This window comes from Stylophora pistillata, chromosome 4 (assembly GCF_964205215.1).
Source record: "Stylophora pistillata chromosome 4, jaStyPist1.2, whole genome shotgun sequence".
Classification (NCBI taxonomy): Eukaryota; Metazoa; Cnidaria; class Anthozoa; order Scleractinia; family Pocilloporidae; genus Stylophora; species Stylophora pistillata.
The window spans coordinates 815,005-836,764 of NC_142522.1; the positions used below are offsets into that span (position 1 = coordinate 815,005).

At 39.2% G+C, this 21,760-nt stretch overlaps 2 protein-coding genes and 1 long non-coding RNA gene across 4 annotated transcripts; 2 read left to right on the forward strand and 1 right to left on the reverse strand.

Annotated features, from left to right (window-relative positions):
- Nucleotides 1-48: 48 nt before the first annotated feature.
- On the forward strand, nucleotides 49-6,526 carry LOC111342988 (epithelial sodium channel subunit alpha). The gene is made up of 12 exons (XM_022950149.2): nucleotides 49-430; nucleotides 890-1,007; nucleotides 1,254-1,554; nucleotides 1,915-2,048; nucleotides 2,532-2,695; nucleotides 3,056-3,166; nucleotides 3,276-3,390; nucleotides 3,510-3,588; nucleotides 3,962-4,019; nucleotides 4,114-4,181; nucleotides 4,378-4,453; nucleotides 4,730-6,526. Exons 1-12 carry the CDS (start codon nucleotides 155-157, stop codon nucleotides 4,904-4,906), a joined length of 1,677 nt encoding a protein of 558 aa, XP_022805884.1. The 5' UTR covers nucleotides 49-154; the 3' UTR covers nucleotides 4,907-6,526.
- Nucleotides 4,308-5,788, reverse strand: LOC148731970 (uncharacterized). The gene is made up of 2 exons (XR_015999889.1): nucleotides 5,709-5,788; nucleotides 4,308-4,848 (listed from the first exon to the last, which is right to left on the reverse strand). It is a non-coding gene; the product is annotated as an uncharacterized LOC148731970 (long non-coding RNA).
- A 441-nt stretch (nucleotides 6,527-6,967) lies between the features above and the next one.
- On the forward strand, nucleotides 6,968-21,151 carry LOC111329881 (epithelial sodium channel subunit alpha). 2 transcript variants are annotated; one of them, XM_022934678.2, is made up of 13 exons: nucleotides 6,968-7,347; nucleotides 12,797-13,190; nucleotides 13,598-13,706; nucleotides 14,168-14,417; nucleotides 14,864-14,997; nucleotides 15,485-15,648; nucleotides 17,255-17,365; nucleotides 17,866-17,983; nucleotides 18,480-18,558; nucleotides 18,986-19,043; nucleotides 19,223-19,290; nucleotides 19,809-19,893; nucleotides 19,999-21,151. In XM_022934678.2, exons 2-13 carry the CDS (start codon nucleotides 12,861-12,863, stop codon nucleotides 20,191-20,193), a joined length of 1,701 nt encoding a protein of 566 aa, XP_022790413.1. In that variant the 5' UTR covers nucleotides 6,968-7,347; nucleotides 12,797-12,860; the 3' UTR covers nucleotides 20,194-21,151. The 2 variants fall into 2 exon arrangements, with proteins under 2 accessions (XP_022790413.1, XP_022790485.1); XM_022934750.2 differs by lacking the exon at nucleotides 6,968-7,347 and adding an exon at nucleotides 10,228-10,327.
- The last annotated feature ends 609 nt before the right edge of the window (nucleotides 21,152-21,760 follow it).

The following is a 21,760-nucleotide window of genomic DNA, read 5'->3' on the forward strand; positions in this document are numbered from 1 at the left end:
TTCCTAATGAACAATTCAGTCAAGATATAGTGTTTTAAATTTCTAATTTCCTCAGTTAACCGAAGTACTGAGCTAAAAGTTAGGTATCATTTCATTTCATTTTTTTCCTTGAAAGCTCGATATCATTCAGATGCATTGGTGATCATATCCCAAGATGGAGATGCAAGAGTTAAGAAGCCATGATGGATCAGAAATCGAACATGAGAGAAACGCAAAAGACTTGCTCTGCTCTCTCATCAAGGACTTCTGTGACTACACATCTGCGCATGGCCTGGGAAGGATAATGGCGGCTACACATTGGGTGCGAAAAGTACTCTGGATCATGCTCCTTTTGATTGCGATGACGATTATGACGATTCAAGTGCACGTTTTGTACTTAAAATACCAAAGCCGGCCTCTGACTACCTTGGTCACGGTTGAAACAGCCTCGGTATGCCAGTTCCAATGCTATCGCCATTACTTTTTGACTCTGTAAGGATTGAGCTTCAAAGGGACACTGAAACCCAATCGTTATATTTCTATCAGGCATGCGCGAACTACGGCACTATGCACTACATGAGCCACTATGGTTCTACGCTCTGAGTATCGAAGGTCTAAACACAGGCAGCGATTTTAAGTGCAGCGGCTTTCAACCGGTCAAAACTTATATTTTGATTCAGAATGACAGAGGTAGGAGTGCAAACGTTTCGCTCCCAAAAAATACCGCCTTGGCAAAAAAATAAAATGATTGTCTCTTTGCCAGGACCTTTTTGAAGCGCTTCCCCTCGATACCAAGGCTTTAATCTTTTCTATATACTCTCGTCCACGTTCGTGTTATTATTTTTTTATGGCTTCAAACAGATTCTTGGAAATGTTTTAACTTTCCTGGAATCAACTTCATATTTCTCAGAGCCTCCCATTTCCAGTTGTAACACTCTGCAACTTCAATGCTCTCCGAAATGATTCTCTACAAGCTGCTAAAGAAGATGGAATGGACATTTTCAAAAACCTCTTCACAGGAGAACTTGGTAATGCTGACAAAAATACTGCTTTATAGTGATTATAGTCCTGCTAATAAGCAGGCATAAAATTCTAGTGCCCCGTTTAAGTCTATTTGTTGCACACATTGGTCATGAGAATCTAATGAGTTTCTAAACTCTACCAGGGTATATTTCTTTCCAATTTGTAGTTAACTGGATGACGCAGAGACATTATTAGCGGACATGGGCATACACCTCTTACATTGTTTTCGTGTTTATCTTACGCTAATTCAGCCAAAAACATCTCAAGTAACCGGAGAAAACGACGATCAAATGATCCTGCTCCAACTTTAGAAAGCCTCGCTAATCAGGAAGGTTCAACATATGATTCTGATGACGATGATGACGAGGACTTTTCTTGGGATGACGACGAAGACGAAGAGTTTCGCGATCCGTTTAAGAAAGACCCAACCTTTTTGAAAAAGGAGCAGTTTGCTGTTCTTATGGCTAAGGAAGATCTTTCACTATTAAGCATGATAGGTCACCAATTTGACGACTTGGTTTTGTCCTGTACATACAGGGGTGTCCCATGCAAGTAAGTTGTACAGTAGCTACTTTCACTGACGTGAAAGGGCAATTTGAATATCAACTTTTATTCTTATCGGTAGTTGTGGTGAAGACAAGACGTTAGGCAAAACGTTTGAGAATTCCAAAAAGATTCTTAGCCTAGAGTTTGTACGCCCATACTTCTACCAAACTTCAGCGAAAAAAATGTCTTTTTTTAAATTCTTCACTGAAGAAACTTTAATGCAAAGGTACAACCGCTTTGGAAATAGGAGCCATTCTAAATGGAAGAAGCGATTTTTCCAAGCCTTAGAACACAACTAACAGACAAGAAGGAAAAACTTGCTTGCTCTCTGACCAAATAAGTTTAATATTTTCCTTTTTGTTTCAGGAATTTCTCCTCTATTTTTTGGAGGAAGTTTTGGCATTACAAGTATGGCAACTGTTTTGTATTTAACAGTGGCAAAACAAAATCAGGGGAGAACGCACCCATCCTAAAATCCAACAAACCAGGACCATCTCATGGTAAAATACGCGTCTAAGTTACACTTATACAAACCTATACTTAAACGCAAAAAGTAAATCAACTGAAGACGATGAAAGTTCTATCTTATAAGTTTCAATTTACTAACTAAAAATAACCTCTTCGTTGGCCAATTAGGATATGCAAACGATTCCTGAAAAGAGCGTAAGCGAGGAAAAAACATTGATTGACTCTTCTTTGATCTCATCCATACCTTTAAGAGAGCGGTGAATTTGCGTCAGATTTCAAGTTTTGTTAGTATCCTTTATTTCTGGACTGTGTACGTGAAAATGGTGATGCCATTAGCGAGCGCAAGGTTTTGTAAGTGCCACGTAAGAACTAAACATGGTGTATCTGTGTATTCTTGATCATGAGCTCCTGTGCAACTCACTGACAGGTCTGGCCATCATCAGATCCGTAAACAACTGTCAAGCAGCCGTATTTGAATCTAAACGATGATAATAAATATTTATGCTTCTTTTTAGGACTTATCTTGGAACTTAACGTCGAGCAGGAGGAATACGTAGGACAAATGAGTCCAGAGGCGGGAATCAAACTTGATATTTCTCCTCATGGTGAGATGCCCTTTCCACTGGAAAGAGGCCTGAGTCTTGCTCCAGGATACGCCACTATGATTGGGATGAGGAAGGTAAAAGAATTCAGCAACCTGATCGGCCAGAAATGACATCTTTCGGTAAACAAAGTCGAACTGAAGGATCTTTGCAGTTGGCAACGACCTCAAGTGCAGCACAGGCCCACGAATATGAGTTTGGAAAACCAAGTACTTCGACTTTAGCTTAGTTTTCAATGTCATTAAAACATAAATGAAATAACTAGTGAAGAAATGATCCCCGCATGTAAAGTAAGATCTGGACGGGATACGAACCCGAGGGTCGCTACAACCAGCTGAGCTGCGAAGCCAAATATTAAGAGTGAGGCAAATTATGATGGGCCTTTCGTTCCCACAAGTAGCTAAAATTGTTTCGAAGTGTTATTCTGTTATTTATAGGAAGTGATAAAGAGAGAGGATCCATTTCAGAGTAAGCGATGTTTGAAGGAGGTGACCAAAGATGAAACCAACTTGTATACAAAGCACTTTGGAGCAGTTTACTCTTCAACGGTACAATGCTGTTAATTATGATATCGTCGTTGCCACCTGCCTTGTTGTTGTCGTTCAAAAAAGTACTACAATCCTCTAATCCTATTTTTTGTCTTAAAACTCACCTCAGGCATGTAGAAAATCTTGCTTGGCCTACAATCAGCTTAAAAGGTGCCGATGTATGCAATACCAGTTTCCAGGAAGTTCCAATTACGGTATCTGTAACGTCATCGACAAACCAACACGTAAGTCTCTTCACACGACTTATCCAAGCTTAATTGTCGTTTGGTAGATTTCGGAATAACTTTTGTTATCTTCAAACAAAAATTTAACGCAAATTGGATTTCATCTTTTTTTTCAAAAGTCAAATGCCTCAGCGGTGTCCAGAAGATGTTTAAAGAAAACAAGTTAAACTGTACTACATCTTGTCCGCCACCGTGCAGGTAAAGACAACTAAAATTACAGGCAACGTCCAGAGAAAGTCATAAAACAAAGGAAATTTTATACTTAAACTTTTATTCTGGAACGCAGAACTAATGAAAATGCACTAGAAAAAGATCATACGAAAAAAAAAATTGCAAATTAAAAACAAACATTTTAAGTAATCAGCATTTCTGGCACTCTCAGAAACAGAGAAAAGTTTAAATCTAACTTCACATTGGAGTTGACGAGGCGTTCCTCTTATATGTTTCAGTCGCATAACAATTAATTTACTTCCCGATGAGAGAGACACAACAAAACGTGTTCTCATCACGTGTCATACAGGAAATTGATAGTGAGAATATGCTGATACTCAGTTCTTTGGTTTGTTATCAGAGAAGAAGGTTACAAGATGAGTTCCTCGTTTGCTCTTTGGCCATCGGAGAAGTATGAGGTACAGCTGATGGTTACTGGTTATTTTTTTGAATGATGGTAACCATGACAACTTACTTCAACCTCTTTTTATCTTTGCTTTGGTCCACTTGCAGCCAATCTACGAAGAGGCTTTGCAGAAGGAACACAAAATTTTGTTTACCAAGATAGGTTCATCTCACAGGTAAATAATATTAATATCAAGGGACGACTGGAGCTTCACAAGCAGGACGCCGGCCCTTTACGGGAGTACCTGTGAAGAGATAGGAAGTGCTTTACAGAATAAGCCTAACGCATTCATTATTTTGAATCCAGTCAAAAATATCTTTTAATAAATTAGTTGAAGCCATTTGTGTGTCCTTTTTTCCTTCACTATAAAGGAAAAATGTTTGCAAGTTACAAGTATTCTATGAAGAACTCAACTTGGAGATGATAACGGAACAGCGATCGTATGAGGTATGCATGTTAAGGGCTGAGCCCGTTAACTCTAAAAAGTGATAAACATTTAACTTCTCCCCATGATATTCATACATCATCCAGCAAAGGGGCTGTAACAATTAAAATGTATGATAAAACGTGCCAGTTTTTGTTTCAAATGTTGAGGTTGACGAATCTGGACAATTGATATAAAATTTAAAATAATCCGGAAAGCGTCTAAAAAAGTCTGGAGAGGGTTCTCTCGAGTGCTAATCATGGTAAAAGGGCTCAACGAGTGTTTCTGTCCGTTAACAGATTGAAGACTTCGTATCGGACATTGGCGGCCAGTTGGGTCTGTGGATTGGTTTTTCTGTGCTGACTGCAGCTGAGTTCTTAGAGCTGTTCATGCTCATATTCCACGCAGTTTTAAAGAGCTGTGGAGCCAAAAAGACACAAAATTCAAACCACATTCATCAGGATAGTGTGGCCTAAACAGAGAAAGCTATGGAATTTCCCTAACCAGGCGCGTAGCGTGGTCATTTTTTCAAGTACGCACAAGTACATATGATCTAGAAACCTAAGTAAACTGAGCGAAAAATACCGCGTTCTTTATTTCTTGTTCGAAATAGTTGTGTGAATACAAGCAAAGAACAAAGCGTCTCGCCCTTATTTTGAGCAAACCTGGCGCAAACACAACATTGTTTTCAAAATTTTCTGGTCACAGTCAAGTACGCACGTGCGTATATGCGTATAGGACGCTACGCGCCTGCTAACCTGCTAATTACACAATCAAAACTACATTCACTCGGCCTGTTGGCAAGATGGCGGGGAACACCCCATAACGTGGTGTGAATTGAAAGAAGACTGCCCCACCCTTGTTCTATGGTTGAAAAAGTAAAGCATTTTTTATTTGGTTACGGCAAGGCGATTGGGGAGAAACATTCTTAAATTCTCAATTTATTCTAAGATTTGAAACGATAGCATCGTTACGTCTTATTCCGTTTCGTTTTGTTTTTGTGAGTTTATTTTCAGATTTATTTTGAACTTATCCGATAATAAAGTGTCGCTAATATAATTATCTTAAAAATAGAAGAGAGAACGTGTCTACTTCACACCAAAGAATACAGTTTCCGTTTCCGATTAACCGTCATATGAAGCACTGCGCATAGCTTTTTCAGTATATGGAGGAATCAAGCTATTTCAGCTATTTTTAGTTCGTTTTTTGTCTTGCCTGCTTCAGCCCAATAAAAGCTTTGCTGAAACATCGATTATACAAAAAATCCTGGAATCATACCTTCGAATTGCTAGCTTCTTCAGTGCGACTGATGGGCTCATACTGGGTGCTATGCTACAAATGTTGAACCAGGAAATAACAAAATATAGGTCACTTGATAATTTTAACATAGCCACTGATATCGGTCAATTTAATGACAGATCAGTTTTGTTAAAAAGTGATGACATTCATAGCTAAACAACTTTACTTTCTCATCCTTCGTTATTTGTTTTGAATAAAAAACCACCTTACAGTTTCATATTATATTAAGTGCATGTTTTAATTTACATCTGAGTTTTATTCGTAAGGACCTGCCTGCTCATGTTTTTATTGATCCCAGCCAGTCGAACGTCAATCAAACCCAACGGATAAATCAGTTTTAATCAGACTTCAAGGTGTGTCGAGATCATAGATGTTGCTTAGCTACAGAGCAGTTTTCAGTCATAAACAAACGGAAAATAAGCATCAACAGAAAAACAACACGTGTTTGGGTGGTTCTTCCCAGACACAGACTCGTGCGACCGCATTTCCGGAGATTGAAATATGATATTCTCAGGTAGATCGTTACCGCCTGATTAGTTAGTTATGTGTTCAGAGAAAAGCGCGAGTAAGCAGGCAAACTTTCCTGCATGTCTGATCCAACCGGGTCCTTGCTCTCTTATCAACGTCCAATCGATTCGAACAGAAATTATTTTTCCAATTCTCTTAAAGTTTATTATTTGAAGAAAGAAAGCCCCCAATGGAATCTTTCTGTTAAAATAAAGGAATAAATGTGTAGGATATTCAATTTACTTTATGTAATTCTTCTTCCAGCTGTGATTAAATGTTGTTACTTTTGACCAGGTCGATCGATTTTCACATTGAGGTCAGCTCTCAACGAGAACTTTACCTTGCATGAAGCAATCTGTGTCCGTAACAGATTGACATTTGTCACTTGGTATGCTTACCATGACAATTTTGTGTTCAATCTAAATAAAGAATCTTGAAAAAACGTCATAGCTTTAGTGTCCTAAGATGCCAAGCATACATAAGACGAGTCTGGAAACAGTCACGCGATTTAATCGATCATAAGTTCTTTTGATCTAAGTAACAATCAGAAATGGAAACTGGTCAATATTCTATTTTGACAGACCTAAAATTAGGCAAAACCTGTATTTTCACCGCGAGTTCAAGTTTCAGGCTGTATCAACAAGAGCGCAAATTATGCAGTTCAGAAAGAAAGATAGTTACCCTTCAACATTTATTAAGCGCTTCATCAAACAAAGCGAATAACGTTGTGCATTGTTATTGTTTTTACGGGTGCTGTTTTATCATGCAAAAAAGGTCAATAACAAATGTTACTAATATAATGATATAAGATGTTTAGCATAGAAATGGAAATGCGGAATTTTTTGACGTCAGCAATGTTTTGTTGCCCTTAATTAGCGCGTATGAACCCAAATTAGATCACTGACTACGTGCCGAACGACAGACCGCTGTAGGACAAGCTTACAGATCACCAATCGCTCACATGTACTCTTTGGGTAATTGTCGAGGTCTTTTTGTTTGCACAATAATGAAAGAAAGTTCATCTTGACGTAAATCACCAAGGAGCCGATACTCACCGTGATCAGTCAGAAAATTTGCTGCACTCGAAGGCTGAAAGAAAAACTGTTCTCGGGTAAGAAAGCTTTCATTCCACTGCATTTTAACTGTGTTATATTTCCAACATTAGAGCCATACGGAGTGTAATAACTTCCATCGGCACATACACCTGTGTAATAAGTCCAATGTTGTAGTAGAGTGAGTCGCTGCTCGCGAACACTTTCAATAATTCAGTTCAAATTGAGCAGTGAACAATGAACTGGCAATTAATCTTCTGAAATTACATTGCTGACATCAAGATCGTTTGAATAAAAGATCCTTTAGTTTTGCATGTTCGATTCACCGCATGTTCTTTGTTCACCTGTGAATCTCATAATTTCAATTGAATTTCCTTTTTACCGCTGGGGAACAAACTGTAAGCGCAATTCAAGATGCGTTTAGTTATTCAATCTATGTTTGAATGAATCAACAGCCTGAGCTTTCACAGATCTCGCTTGACATTTTGAGGGAAAAAGGCAAACTCCTTGACAAAAATTGTCGACTCAACTTGTGCTACAACAGCAACACTAACAACGATTTGAAAAAATTCTCACTCAGCCAAGAATTTTCGCATGACTGACACAAGAGCCCTTACTCAAGGTGACCCATTACACTTAGTGACATCTTGTCCTAAATATCCAGAGGAGATATCGGGCGGCTGTAAACATAACCAGATAACGGAAATCATCATATTTTCATTATCAGCAAATCACACCCGTAATTTTCACGCAGTCTTTCGAAAACAAACGATTATTTTATAAATTTATTTTTCCATATTAATTTCTTTTCGAGGCTTATGTCAACACAAGCGACGGGCAAATACGAAGAGGCCAATATGCTTATGAACTAGAAAACTCGTGCTGATAGATTTTGATAATACCTTCCGCGATAAGTTTAAAATAAAAATACTGCGGGTTTTGAAATTTCAATATTTTCTTTTCTACCGCAGAAAAAACCTTAAAACTCGAGTGAATTCTTAAAATGGTTTACGGAGCTGGGCTCCGTTTTCTGGTACTCGTGTATCTTAGCTCCCTCGCATGTTAAAGGCTTTCTTCTTGTTCCATTCGAGACTGCTTAACCTAAGGTTGTTGGTAACTTAATAAGGCTTTTACAGTTCAACTCAGCAAAAAAGGTGAATATCCTAAAGCAAATTTCCCAGAATACTGACCATTTCTTCGTAGCATCAATGGTAAACATTTGCAATGTCTATCAACTGGTGATGTAATCGAGGGTCAATCCTCTATCTGATGGAAGTTAAAAGCTGTTAGATAATGGACTAAATTAACAACATTATGCTGAGGCCTTTGTTTGATTAATTCAAACACTCTTCCTTAATTTCTTTTTGAATATCATTTCCCAGCGTGCGATAATTTTGTACACGTTTGCATATCAACACTTAGAATTCGAATTCACAGAATGCACGCTATTCTGCCAAGAATCAAGATAATAAAGATCCGTTACGTAAATTCACCACTGTTGAATTGTTGTGTGTTTCATTTCTCCTTTACTTTCACTTTTCCTTCAATTTTTTTCGGTTTGATAAGTATGGGAAGAAATGGTAACTGCTTTGATAATGTCTTTGTTCCCACTATCCATATCCGGATGTGGCATTAGGTGTTGAGCTGCATCTGAACTTATAAGTCAAAGATTGGACGCTATACTTAGCTGATGAAAGGCTTAAAATATTCTTCCTTATCATTAAAATAGTGCTAAAAGGAAAACTGGCTTGATATCAAATTCGAGAACGAGAATCTCAACCTATTTTTTGTATCACCAATTAATCATGGAGAACTAAATGAAGAGAGTATCAGAGCGTCGAAAAGCAATGAGTAAGTGTACATGCAAAGTTTGGAATTTCAGATAATCCAATTCGGGTTGATTGGAGATTAGTCTACTGATTACGAACACAAAATATAGAAGTATTGTTACTACGCTAGTTCGGTGTCTAAGTGAAGGTAATAACTATTAAGAATGACGTTACTGGCCAAACTTTTATTTTTTACCATCTGTCTTCAGTCGTTTGCACTTAGTATACTTGATTATCTTCATCGATTATAAAGGTATTTTTTGTCCTATTTGTAACTGTTCTGTGGTTCTCTAGGTTTGGTTTATGGATTAGAGGACGACAAAGCAATATCTGGCTTTTTATGATCGTCTGCCGTTGGTACAAAACGTCCTGTATTCGGTTTGTCCAGCTAAATACTGACCAAGGGTCATGGAAATTTTTTCTGCATTTGTTAATAGACTTATTCCAAGAAATTTCTCAGAGAAAGTTTTGTGCCATAACAATTATCAAAAGAACAAGTGTTCACTCTGCTCATGGTGTAACACGCTCATTGTTTTACATTCGACTACTTTTCATAGTTCACCATTTAAACATACTTGTGGTTTCAGGTTCGACTGATTAGTATCCGACGGAGTATATTTGTAGTCATACAATTGTGGAAACTTCTAGTTAACATGACTGGCTTACATCTATTTGGCGCTTATTGCTGGCGAGCCCTGGCGAGGGAGCAGCCTATTTTTTACAAGAGCGAGAAAAAGCCAAAATTTGTCGGATGTAAGATCGGAGATATGCGCAGTCGATTGCGTTTTCTATATCCGGGGTGCTTGTGATGATGTCACGTAAAATGCATGTGGGAATATCTATGGATTTCAAGCTATAGCTGTGTACAGCCGTTCCGCTCTGCTAGAAATCAAGAACACGATAAGCGAGATTAGTTTTTAATATAGATGTCTTTAATTACTTGTGGAAGTATCCATCAAGGTCATGAACGGTTTATAGTGATGACTCTCGAGGATGACAAGAGATTTTTATATGTTTGGCTGCTCTATTATATGAGCAATTTTTGCCGATTCACGAATGGAGGTGCCAAGATATCGATAACGCCCCACTTCATGGGTATCATTTCTTTTTTCTCAGTGCATTCAGCAGCAGTGAAGTGTTAGGCAAAATGCTCCCATTCGGAGTAAACTGCCGACTGCAGCTTGCTGGTCTCGGGAGAAAAGAGAGGAAGGTGTGGAGCTAACCTGCTTTATGTCGAAAGCGATTTCGGGCTCATCCTCGGTGTAAAAACCTGTGAAGCTTACGAGTGACGTAAAACAAAGACAATAAAACATAAACAATAGCGTACAGCAAAACAATACCTCATGAAACAAAGAAAACCTCGCCGTCAGGTTTTTACACCGAGGATGACCCCGATTTCGGCACTACAGGCATATCACTCACAGTATTCTTCGCCTCTTGAGGCGTTAAATTTTATCTTTGAGTCAAAATCTCTGCCCGTCGAGTTAAATAATTCGACCATTGAGTTACATTTTCCCGTTGAGGTAGAAGAAAAGCTTCCTATCATAGATTCAAAATGTGGATCGTTCGTTGAAGCTAACCATTGACCACTTTCATAAATGGCTCCCGGATTAATATTCTTTTGTTTAAATTTAAATTAGCCTTTCTGGCCTCCTTTTCCAGTACAATATTCAAAATAATACATCATCTCAAGCGAGGCCAGAAAGGCTAATTCAAATTTAAACAAAAGAATATTAATCCGGCAGCCATTTTTGAAAGTGGTCAATTCGATAGCAAACACAAATGACTGTTTGGGCTTTGAGACAAATTCTGAGTCGATTTCATCCGTCGAGTTCAGTTGTTTATCAATCTTCGAGTCAAAAGAAAACTTCCCGAGCACAACATTAAGTTGTCGTTTGCTGTTGTTGTTTCACAAAAGCCCTTAAAACTAAACTAGTTGGAAAAATCGTAATTCTCTTTTAAAAAGCCACACCAACCCCTATTATACCGTTTATTTCAAATCGTATTATCAGTATTTCCTTCAAGCTCTGACGCCAGTACCCACTTTCATATTAAAACTGCTAGTCTACAAACATACACCCTGTATGAGTAAGAAAACCGGCTGTTCCAATTATGAAAAACTGACGCCTTATTGTAATACTTGTACATTAGCAGAATTTTCTCTCAAGACTTTCTCTAAGCAACAAAAAACCAAAGGAAAGTACGTTAGCAAACTCTCTGCCACGTTCTAAACTTTATCACTGTGTTTCAAGTTTGAGATATTTTTCGCAAGTCGCACTCGGCAAGCCAAAAAGGGGATTACAATTTCGTATTAGTTTGTTGTCATTTGTATTAGTATAGAGTGCAATGAAATAATTGGCATTATAATGAGAGGTATATTTCAGAGCCACTTAGAAATCCTTTTCATTAAAACTACACACGCAACACAAAATTAGAATTATTTTCCACAATATTACAACTGTTTTTATCTAACGAGTAAGAATTTTTTTCTTTAAAAAGCATAAGAAAAACTTTAAGGAAATCTTCATTGATTTCAGGTCGAACGCTTTTATCACGTATAACAAGCTTCCTGTTGCAATTCTCGCATTAACGAATGTGTTGCTTATTTGATTTCATAAATCGATTTCATTTAGAATTAACAAAACGTTTTCATCATTAAACGGGAATTTGTAGGATCAAAGAGTGACCGCGTTCATTTTTAGGAAATTTTAAATTTATGACTTGAAGATGAAAACTTCCCATGGAGACGATACTACCCTCTTGGTTAAACTATTTTAAGAGCGTATTGAGGAAAATAGTTTTGATGAAACAATGATGGGAGACTAAGACCTAATTACGTGAATTATCATCGCAGCTTAACATGAGAAAAAAATTTAATGCGTGAAAGCCTCCAAAAGGCGCGCATTTGTTATCATCATATGGAAAATTGACTGTACTATTTCAAAAGCGAGTGAAGGGGTTTCATTAGGTTTCTAAACGCGAGAAAATATTTGAAACCACGAGGCGGCAGGCCGAGTGGTTTTATCGTTTTCTCGCGTTTGGAAACCTGATGAAACCCGAACCACGAGTTTTTGAAATGACTTCTCCAAAGAAGCAATACAAAATTATGCAGTATTTTATGTTGTATTTTTCCCATTTTTCTTTAAAATTCCTTGTATGTGTGATTTGTCGTATTCGGTCGGCATTCATTGTATTTAGTTTCGCGTTGCTCCAAAAGCGTTGTGAACTTTAAGAGATTTACATATTGTTTTTGCCATGGCCGAAGGAAGGTTTCGCTTCTCGAACTAAAACAATCGAGGAAGTAGAACTTTGCGTAGAGAGAGCATTACCGAGTTTCAAAGTCCTTTACCTGACACGAATGGGGCTCTTTAATTGGCTTATAACGTCATGAATTATTAGTGAATTTAAGAACTAAATGTATAGAACCTTCATTTTCAAATAAGTGTCATCCGTCTATTGCTAGCACTAAAAACATTAACATAAGATACTTCCACCTGCCTTACGAGATCAAAACGCTAAAAGAATATTGAGAGTGGAGGAGTAATTTTTTTAAGACCTGTAAGAATATGGAGATGCACCTCTCGCGCAGGTGGTACAGACATTTGATTTGTCCTTGTTTAAATCTTGTCGGGCGCTCTTAAATCCATTGACCTATGTGAATTTTTATAAAATTCCACAGATCGTCATTCTCTCTTTGATCCCTGCTCAGAAGACAAACCAGTGACTTTGAAATAGAGCTTGCCATGGAAAATACAAACCCCTTTCAACGGAAAAACGAGTTTGAGATGTCCGTCAGGGAAGGAATCAAAGGAGCTGGTGAAGACGTCAGCCAAGATCTTTCGGATGATGAGGAAAAAACGTATTCTGTACGACATTTAATTCTGGACTATTGTGAATACACGTCTGGCCATGGTCCTCCGCGCATCGTCGCCTCAAAACAAATGATAAGAAAAGTATTTTGGACGTTGTTATTTCTTGCAGCATTGGCGGTGTCTTCATGGCAAATAAACACTCTGTTTGATACGTATAAATTACGTCCACTGAGCACTCATGTCTCGATAAAACATGAAACGGTATGTATATTTCTTTCTTACGAGGGCTCTAAATTTAGATTTCACAGAAAAAGCAAGCAGTGACTTTGTAAATAACTGAGTGCAAGTCCAGGTTCATTTACTGATCATAGCATTGTGTTTGTGTTTTGGGGCAAAACCCTCTTTCTCACAGCGCCTTCTCCACTTAGGAGTAAAAATGGGCGCCATAACTGTCAGGGAACTTTCACAAAATATTGAGGATTGGCATCCAATCCGGGTCAAGCTCCATGATATGAGTGCAACTTGAGCGACTGCACACACTTAAGTTTTTAATTCTGTTTTCAATCTTTAGTTGTTTAATATTGGAGAGGTGCTTACTCTGTGGACGTGCTGAACGTTAATCACCGGTTTATCAAAAACTGTTTAAGATCTTCTGATTATTTTTTCAGAGTCTTGACTTTCCGGTGATTACGATTTGCAACTTCAATGCTGTGAAAATTGGTAAAATTGAAGATTTCCCTGAGGATCTGAAAAAGGACATTCAGGCAGAAACTACCAGTAAGAAATATGTGCCTTAAATCAATTATAAAGTCACTTTACTGTGCTCAGAACAAATTTCCTACATCCAGTGGAAATGCAAGAGGGTATTGTTCGCGGGATGGCAATTTGATGTATGGACAGACATAGCTTATTTTACACAGCTTCACTCCCATGATTAACTTTCCTTACGCGAACACCTTAAGATAATTATGTCCCAGTATTCATCGTAGCGACGGGGCTCCATCTCAAATTTTAAGTTTTGATTTTAAGTTTAATCTTTTTGTCTTGATTTCTTAGACTCTTCTGGAAAAGATAAAATAACCTTTAAATCAACGTTCCAGGCTGCGAGCTTAGTACCCTGCTTTAAATCAGTACAGGCCTTTCGTGTAATATATTTTGTAATCTCTGTGATTGTTTTCATTATCATATACTTTTCATCATTATTATCATTATCATCAGTATTATTATCAATATCATAGGCAATAATTCGCCAACACGAGGAAAGAGAGCAGTAAACCAGCCCCCCTCGTCCAATAGTCCAAACAATATTGACGTCTTAGAGGAAGAAGAGGAAGGATTTGAGAACCCGGATGATCTGGATGAAGATTTCAAGAACAGGGAACAAATGATAATGATAATGGCTGAGGCTGGGGTCGAGGCACTAAAACCTCTTGGTCACCAGTTTGAAGAGTTTGTCTTGTCGTGCAGATATCGCGGAATCTCGTGTGTGTGAGTTTGCAATCTTCTCGTAAATTGCAAATGAAGAATAAGAAGCACTTTCCTTCCTAAAACTGTCCAAGGTCATACTTTGTCTGGACACGGTCATGTCATAAATCAGCTCACACGGAAAAGCCACTAACGACTAGTTTTCTTTGCTCTCGCCGGTTTGGCCCCAAGCCCAATTCCTAAAATTCAGGTCGCAGGCATCAACAAAGCAATTTAAGACGATGAATGGCAGAATTTTTGTCAAAGGCCTTTGGAGCGTTATTTCAGCTTTATTGAGTATCAGATTAACAGAGTTCTTTTCCACAACTGCAGCGGTAACCATGGCGTGCTTTTTCTTGATCTGCATAATATACGTTGTATGGATTCTCCATATTTTCCCGTTTTTATTTTTTCCCTTTTGTCAAAATCAAAGTGAATTTTTAATTCTAATTGGATTATTATTTTCCAAGAAATTTCTCGAGTTCTTACTGGACACGCTTCTGGCATTATACCTACGGAAACTGTTACGTTTTTAACGCTGGTAAAGATAAAACAGGAAAGAGAGCTGCCGTATTGAAGTCTAACAAGCCTGGACCATCACACGGTAAGATAGCTGTTTAACTCAATTTATATTGATTGTTTTAAAGCATAAAAAACTCTGAACTCTGATTCCTTTACTTACGAGTGCGTAAAATGTATTAGGAAGCATTTCTAACGACTAATCCAAGGGAAATCTTCAGAAACAGAGCCCAGAAATGATCCCAGATACATTAGGGCTGTAATCTCGCTGAACGATATGGTTGCCAAGAAACGACATTTCTTGGCATTTACTCCGCTGACCAGGAAGCCAAATGCTAGCAGGCTTGAAATGGCGATCTCGCGTGAACACTAAAAATATTGAATTCGTTATCCGATAGCCAAGCGCATATTGTTCTAGCCGTTTACGGCCTGCTGAATAATCAGTTATAATCTGTAGAAGAGAACTTTCCAGACATAAGGAAAGTTTCATTTCCTTAAAAACGTCAGTCGAAAAGAAGTTGACCTAAGTAACTACCTTTGAATTTCATTAATGGAGCGGCTTCTTCTTTCAGGACTAAACCTCGAGCTAAATATTGAGCAGGACGAATACATTGGAGCCTTTACAGAGGAAGCTGGGGTGAGGATAGACATATCAAATCAAGGAGAGATGTCGTTTCCTCGCGAGAAAGGACTCAGCGCGGCTCCAGGATTTGCCACGTCAATAGGAATAAGAAAGGTTAGCACTCTTCAAGTTAAATTTGTAATCAAGCAATGTGTTATCGAGTATCTCAAAGAATTTGTAGGTTTTTCAGGCAAAACTCGTTTAAAGAGTTTTCGCCCACGGTTGCCTGTTCGATGGTACGAGTGCTCGACTTCAGTTCCAATGGTCCGAGGTAGAGGGAGTTTGGCTGGGCATTTGCTTGGTAGTTTGGCTAGGAGTTTGCCGGGAAGTTTGCCTGGGAGTTTGGCTAGGAGTTTTCCGGGAGTTTGCCGGGAGTTTGGCTAGGAGTTTGGCTAGGAGTTTGCCGGGGAGTTTGCCGGGGAGTTTGCCGGGGAGTTTGCCTGGGAGTTTTCCGGGAGTTTGCCTGGGAGTTTGCCGGGGAGTTTGCCTGGGAGTTTGCCGGGGAGTTTGCCGGGGAGTTTGCCGGGGAGTTTGCCGGGGAGTTTGCCGGGGAGTTTGCCGGGGAGTTTGCCGGGGAGTTTACCTGGGAGTTTGCCGGGGAGTTTGGTGGGGAGTTTGCCTGGGAGTTTGCCGGGGAGTTTGCCGGGAGTTTGCCGGGGAGTTTGCCTGGGAGTTTGCCTAGGAGTTTGCCGGGAGTTTGGCTAGGAGTTTGCCGGGGAGTTTGCCGGGAGTTTGGCTAGGAGTTTTCCGGGAGTTTGCCTGGGAGTTTGCCGGGGAGTTTGCCGGGAGTTTGGCTAGGAGTTTGCCGGGGAGTTTGCCGGGAGTTTGGCTAGGAGTTTGCCCGGAAGTTTGCCGGGGAGTTTGCCTAGGTGTTTGGCTAGGAGTTTGCCGGGAAGTTGCCGGGAAGTTTGCCTGGGAGTTTGCCGGGAGTTTGGCTAGGAGTTTGCCGGGGAGTTTGCCGGGAGTTTGGCTAGGAGTTTTCCGGGAGTTTGCCTGGGAGTTTGCCGGGGAGTTTGCCGGGAGTTTGGCTAGGAGTTTGCCCGGAAGTTTGCCGGGGAGTTTGCCTAGGTGTTTGGCTAGGAGTTTGCCGGGAAGTTTGCCGGGAAGTTTGCCTGGGAGTTTGGCTAGGAGTTTTCCGGGAGTTTGCCGGGGAGTTTGCCGGGGAGTTTGCCGGGGAGTTTGCCGGGGAGTTTGCCGGGGAGTTTGCCGGGGAGTTTGCCGGGGAGTTTGCCGGGGAGTTTGCCGGGGAGTTTGCCGGGGAGTTTGCCGGGGAGTTTGCCGGGGAGTTTGCCGGGGAGTTTGCCTGGGTGTTTGGCTGGGAGTTTGCCCGCGAGTTTCGTTGGGAGTTTGGCTGGGAGTTAGCTGGGAGTTTTGCTGGGAGTTTGGCAAGGTCATTGTGTCGTGTTTCTTGAAAAGGCACTTACTCCCCACAGTGCCTCCACCAAGCCTTGGAGTATAAATTGTACCTGGTAGGTGTCAGAGAGGCCGGATGACATACTGAGAGGGTCTGGGGCGTTGGTCTAGCATTAACTATATGAAAGGATAATAACCCATACGACGTTTAATGCTAAAGAAACCGAGTTTTAAAATCTTCGGCAGTAAGGGCCAACCGGTTTGTTCGCGGGCTTTTTTCAACTAGATTAATTGTCAGCTTAACCATCGTTACCTACTTTTGAAGTCGTACTTTTATTCTAGAGATGTTTTTTTTTTTAAATTATAGGTGGAGATCCACAGAAAGGACCCATTCACCAACAAACGATGTCAAAATACCTTGAGTTTGAGCGACGCCAACCTCTACAATTATCACTTTCAAGTAAATTATTCAGCCACGGTAAGGAAAAGTAAAAGATGGGGAGAATAGCAAATTTTCACTGGGTACAATTAAACCTTAAATCAGCACGAAGAGTGCAGTCTTCGTCAGTCATAAAGACTGCATTCATGCAAATTGTATTCTATAGAGCGTATCCAGATCATTTAGGAAAAAATATATATAAAAAACATTGTTTACCGTGCATTTGTCAGTTCAAATACATTTTGAATTCCCTTCTCTTTTTGCGATACTAAGCTGCCAGGGTAACAAGAAAGGGTCTGCTAGCTTGATGTCATTATCATTTTCATCATCGTCATCATTATTATCTCATACCACCACGTTTTTTACCTCTCGTCTCTCATAAAAGAGAACCCTTGGTTGAAAAAATCTTGAAGTACTTGAAGCGTGTGAAATCAATCCGCTTTCTTAAAAACCAGTGAAGAACAACAACATACAGTTTTGGTTGACATGTCCTGATTCCAGCCTTTTTAGACTCATTTCGGATCATTCGTCCTACACAGGCATGCAAGGAATCATGTCTCGCTTATAATCAGAGGAAAGAATGTAAATGTATGGAGTACAGATTTCCTCTTCCTAATGACAAGACCCCAGTTTGCGACATTCTAAATAAAACAGTCGGTAAGTATTAATGAACTAGCTGTTTATAACCTTGAGGCATTGAGATAGAATGCGGAACTTACTGATTTCTCTAAGATTTTTCAGCAGGAGTTATACCCCAGGCAGGGTCAATGATATTGCAAAGGCAAATTTGTGGAGGGCGGAGGGGGAATCTTTATTCAAGGTATTCAATCACCTGGCCTGACCTGGATGTTTGACGAAGGGTGAACAACCCAACCATGTAAAAATTACTTTCATGGAAATACAACGTTGTAGTTACCAAGGGACCTCAAACCTTCCTCACGCTGGATTCACTGGCGGAAATTAAGTCAATTGTAAATCGTTAATCTAAAACAGAGATATCCCTGTGCACCGAAAAATTACAATTGAGTTGTGGGATGCAAGAAGTATGCACAGGTTACTAAGGAGAGGAATGATAAAGAAGTATTGATGGAAATTACGTCGTAGTTTTTTATAACGAGGTTCATAGCCTATTTGTTTCTTTGTTTTGTCGTAGTTAACTGTCTCAGCAAAGTACAGAAGGCATTTAAACGAAATGAATTGAACTGCACGTTGTCATGCCCACCACCCTGCAGGTAAGAGTAGAGTGACGAAGTGTCAGAAGCGTCAGTCAGTTTATCATTCTGTCTGCCAGTCTTTCGGTCACTCAGGTAGTCAGACAATCAGACTCTAAGTAAGTAAGTCAGTCATTCAATCCACAGTCTCTCCGTCAGGTGTGGAAGTCGGCAAGTCGTGCACGCGCTTACTGTCTGTCTGTCTGTCTTCTGTCTCTCTATCTGTCTGTCTGTCTTTCTGTCTCTCTGTCTGTCTTTCTGTCTCTCTGTCTGTCTTTCTGTCTCTCTGTCTGTCTTTCTGTCAGCCAGTTGGTAACTCAGTCAGTCACTTAATCGGGAAGATAGTCAGCCAGTCAGTCCGTTAAGGGGTCAGACTGTCTCTCAGTTTGTCCCCAGGTAAGCAATAGTGAAAGTGATCTCAAGCTTATTCTTACCTGAATTTTCGTAGGGAGAGCATATTTCAGCTCTCGTCATCATTCTCAGCCTGGCCTTCCAGTGGTTACAAGGTTTGTAACAGTTCTTATAATTCTATTACTGTGTGAAAATAATGTTCATACGAGCTATACCTTCTAGCTTGGTAATTTGATCTCATTTCGGCCGCAGATAGAAGCGCCTAACACCCTCCTTAATCAATGTGTTTTTTCGATATCTAAATTTTCTTTTGTCTTAATTTCTTCTCTTTTAGCCTTTTTATATTGACAAGCTCAACTCTCAGGACAAATCTCATAACCTCGATTTTAATTCAAATTCAAGGTAACTACCTGCCTTTTTATTAATTTCTCAAAATTACTTTCCACAAAATTTTAAATAGAGCACCTCTACTGGTTTGTATCCCATTATGTTGACAGCGTAGATTATACAGAAAATCTTTGTAATTGTTAATATATTTTTTGAATGCACTCTGAATGAATGGACTGACAGACATTAAGGGCACCACACGCGTGAGGAATTATGAGATAAGGGGGCAAAAAAAGAAATCATATCAATCCGCTACTGTTCTTAACTACCCGTTCCCTTCCGTTTTGTCGTCTCTTGAGTCATAAGGCGGCAGAGAAAACAGCTAAGAAATAATTGGATTTTTCTTCCTTTCCATAATTCATATCCCATTCGCCTTTGCATGTCTGCTGGCAATTGTTTTGAGAGAGTGTTATGAAAGATAAAACAACGCTGCATAGGACCAAGTGATACACAAGTAAAAAACGCCATAAGTACTATGAACTGCGCGTATGATTCATAGTAACACATGGACTCCACAATTTATTCATTTCCAGTAATATTCGCTCCAATGTTTTGAAACTAAACATATTCTACGAGGAACTAAATTATGAAACCATCAGAGAGGAAAGATCCTATGAGGTATGTTTACATTTCTTTGAAGATTTTCCACTCAAACTTAAACGAGTCAATAACATCTTTTCAAGCCAGACTAGTTTGTCAACCAGTGTCCTGTTCTATCCACAGCTAGCAAATTTCGTGTCCGATCTCGGAGGGTCCCTTGGTTTATGGATTGGAATGTCTGTTCTGTCGTTTGCAGAAGTTCTGGAATTGTTGCTATTGATTAGTTACGCACTATTTAGGAAATTTCGAAGAAAATTAAACGGTAAAATACGATCATCTTCATTTCATGGCAAGGGAAAAGGAAAAGACGCCTTCTGAAAAGATATTAGTGAAGCTGGGTGGAATATCATAGTTAAAGTGCAACTAAACCCCAAAATTTTTTTTTGCTTAACGAAATAAGCGTATTTTTTGGAGTATTTCGGTGCAAAAATGTTTTTATTTGCTCAAATCTTCAATTCTCTGTGCCCAGTCAAAATAAGGAAAATCGGCCGCCATCTTGCCCTACGACCGAGTTTAAAGAGGAATGGCTCTAACGGGTAATGTGACGTCAAATCGAGAACACAGAAATACTCCAAAATATAAACTTATTTCGTTAAGCGAAAAAAAATTTTTGGGTTTAGGTGCACTTTAACGTTATAAAGTCCTGATGATTAAATAGCTGAATTAAATAGTACAAGAATATGAACAATCTAGCAACTATTTAAAGTAAAACTTGTTTCGAGAGTCAGATTGCTAATAATTTCCCAAGATACCTTCCAGTTATTTATCAAAAGTAGCTAATGGTTGAATTATACGCAGTCGTACGCGTTCGAGTAGAGTTGAATTAAAAAAAAAAAAACGAACTGCAACAGCGACTAAAATGGTAACAACGAAAACCATAGCAAGAAACGAAAGACGAGAACGGCACCGTTTGATTTGAAAAAATTAGTTCGTACCAAACTCTTAGTACTCATAAAAAGGCATCATCTTTTCCTTTAGTCATTTAGCAATTTTCTTATTTATCAGGTTTCTTTTTTTATCGTTAAACTGTAATTAATTTGCGCAATTCTGTCATTGCTTTTTCCTTCTTGTCGTGATGCTCATTATTAATTTTGCAAATAATTTTTCAAAGTTTGGTTCTTAAGATACACACATACATACATTTTATTGAAGCTCCCTTGACAGGGCTTTTCAGCCACAATATGCTGAGACTAAATAATTAACAAGAAGAATTGAACTAAATTACTAACTAATTAAAATAATACAGAGACAAAATAAAAATCAGGCTAAAAGCATATTGACAAGTCTCTTCTTAAAGATTTTACCGTCCGCTGCCTCCTTATTAAGGTCTTTGGGAGACTATTCCAACATGCAGCGCCTCTGTAGACGAACGATCGTTGCCCAGTTTTTAACCGGCATCTTGGTAGGTTCAGATATTTTTAATTTCGTGTATTTCTGTTATCTAGTTCTAGTCTCCTTGTAAATTTTTGACTGAGATAGTCAGGCGCCAGTCCATTTAAGCACTTGTGAATCATAACAGAATCATTTTAAAAAAAGTTTATCGGCAATAGGAAGCCATTTCAGCGACTTCAAGCCTTCAGAAATGCGATCGTACTTTCTTAGGCCGAGGACTATCCTGCCTGCAAAGTTCTGAACAAGATGGACGGATTGTAAATAAATTAAGACTTATCCTTGCAGAATAATGTGGTCTCCTTTATTCTCTAAAACTGGAGGGGGGAAGGTTACGAATATCTGCACAGATAACAGCTAACCACCTGTTATTTGTCGATTTTTCAATCATATCCTCCTTCAATCAAGGCGCCCCACAAGTACTCCTTGCTCTAGGCAAGTGCGAAAAAAACTTTCATTCAAACCTTCTAATTGTAGGATAAAGGCCCGGACATTG

Bases quoted from the DNA above. Each gene is read 5' to 3' on its own strand.
- LOC111342988 (XM_022950149.2), top strand. From the start codon at position 155: ATGGAGATGCAAGAGTTAAGAAGCCATGATGGATCAGAAATCGAACAT. The intron at 2,049-2,531 runs GTAAAATACGCG...GCTTCTTTTTAG, and splicing joins CAAACCAGGACCATCTCATG to GACTTATCTTGGAACTTAAC. The intron at 3,167-3,275 runs GTACAATGCTGT...AACTCACCTCAG, and splicing joins GAGCAGTTTACTCTTCAACG to GCATGTAGAAAATCTTGCTT.
- LOC111329881 (XM_022934678.2), top strand. From the start codon at position 12,861: ATGGAAAATACAAACCCCTTTCAACGGAAAAACGAGTTTGAGATGTCC. The intron at 13,191-13,597 runs GTATGTATATTT...TTATTTTTTCAG, and splicing joins TCTCGATAAAACATGAAACG to AGTCTTGACTTTCCGGTGAT. The intron at 18,559-18,985 runs GTAAGAGTAGAG...GAATTTTCGTAG, and splicing joins TCATGCCCACCACCCTGCAG to GGAGAGCATATTTCAGCTCT.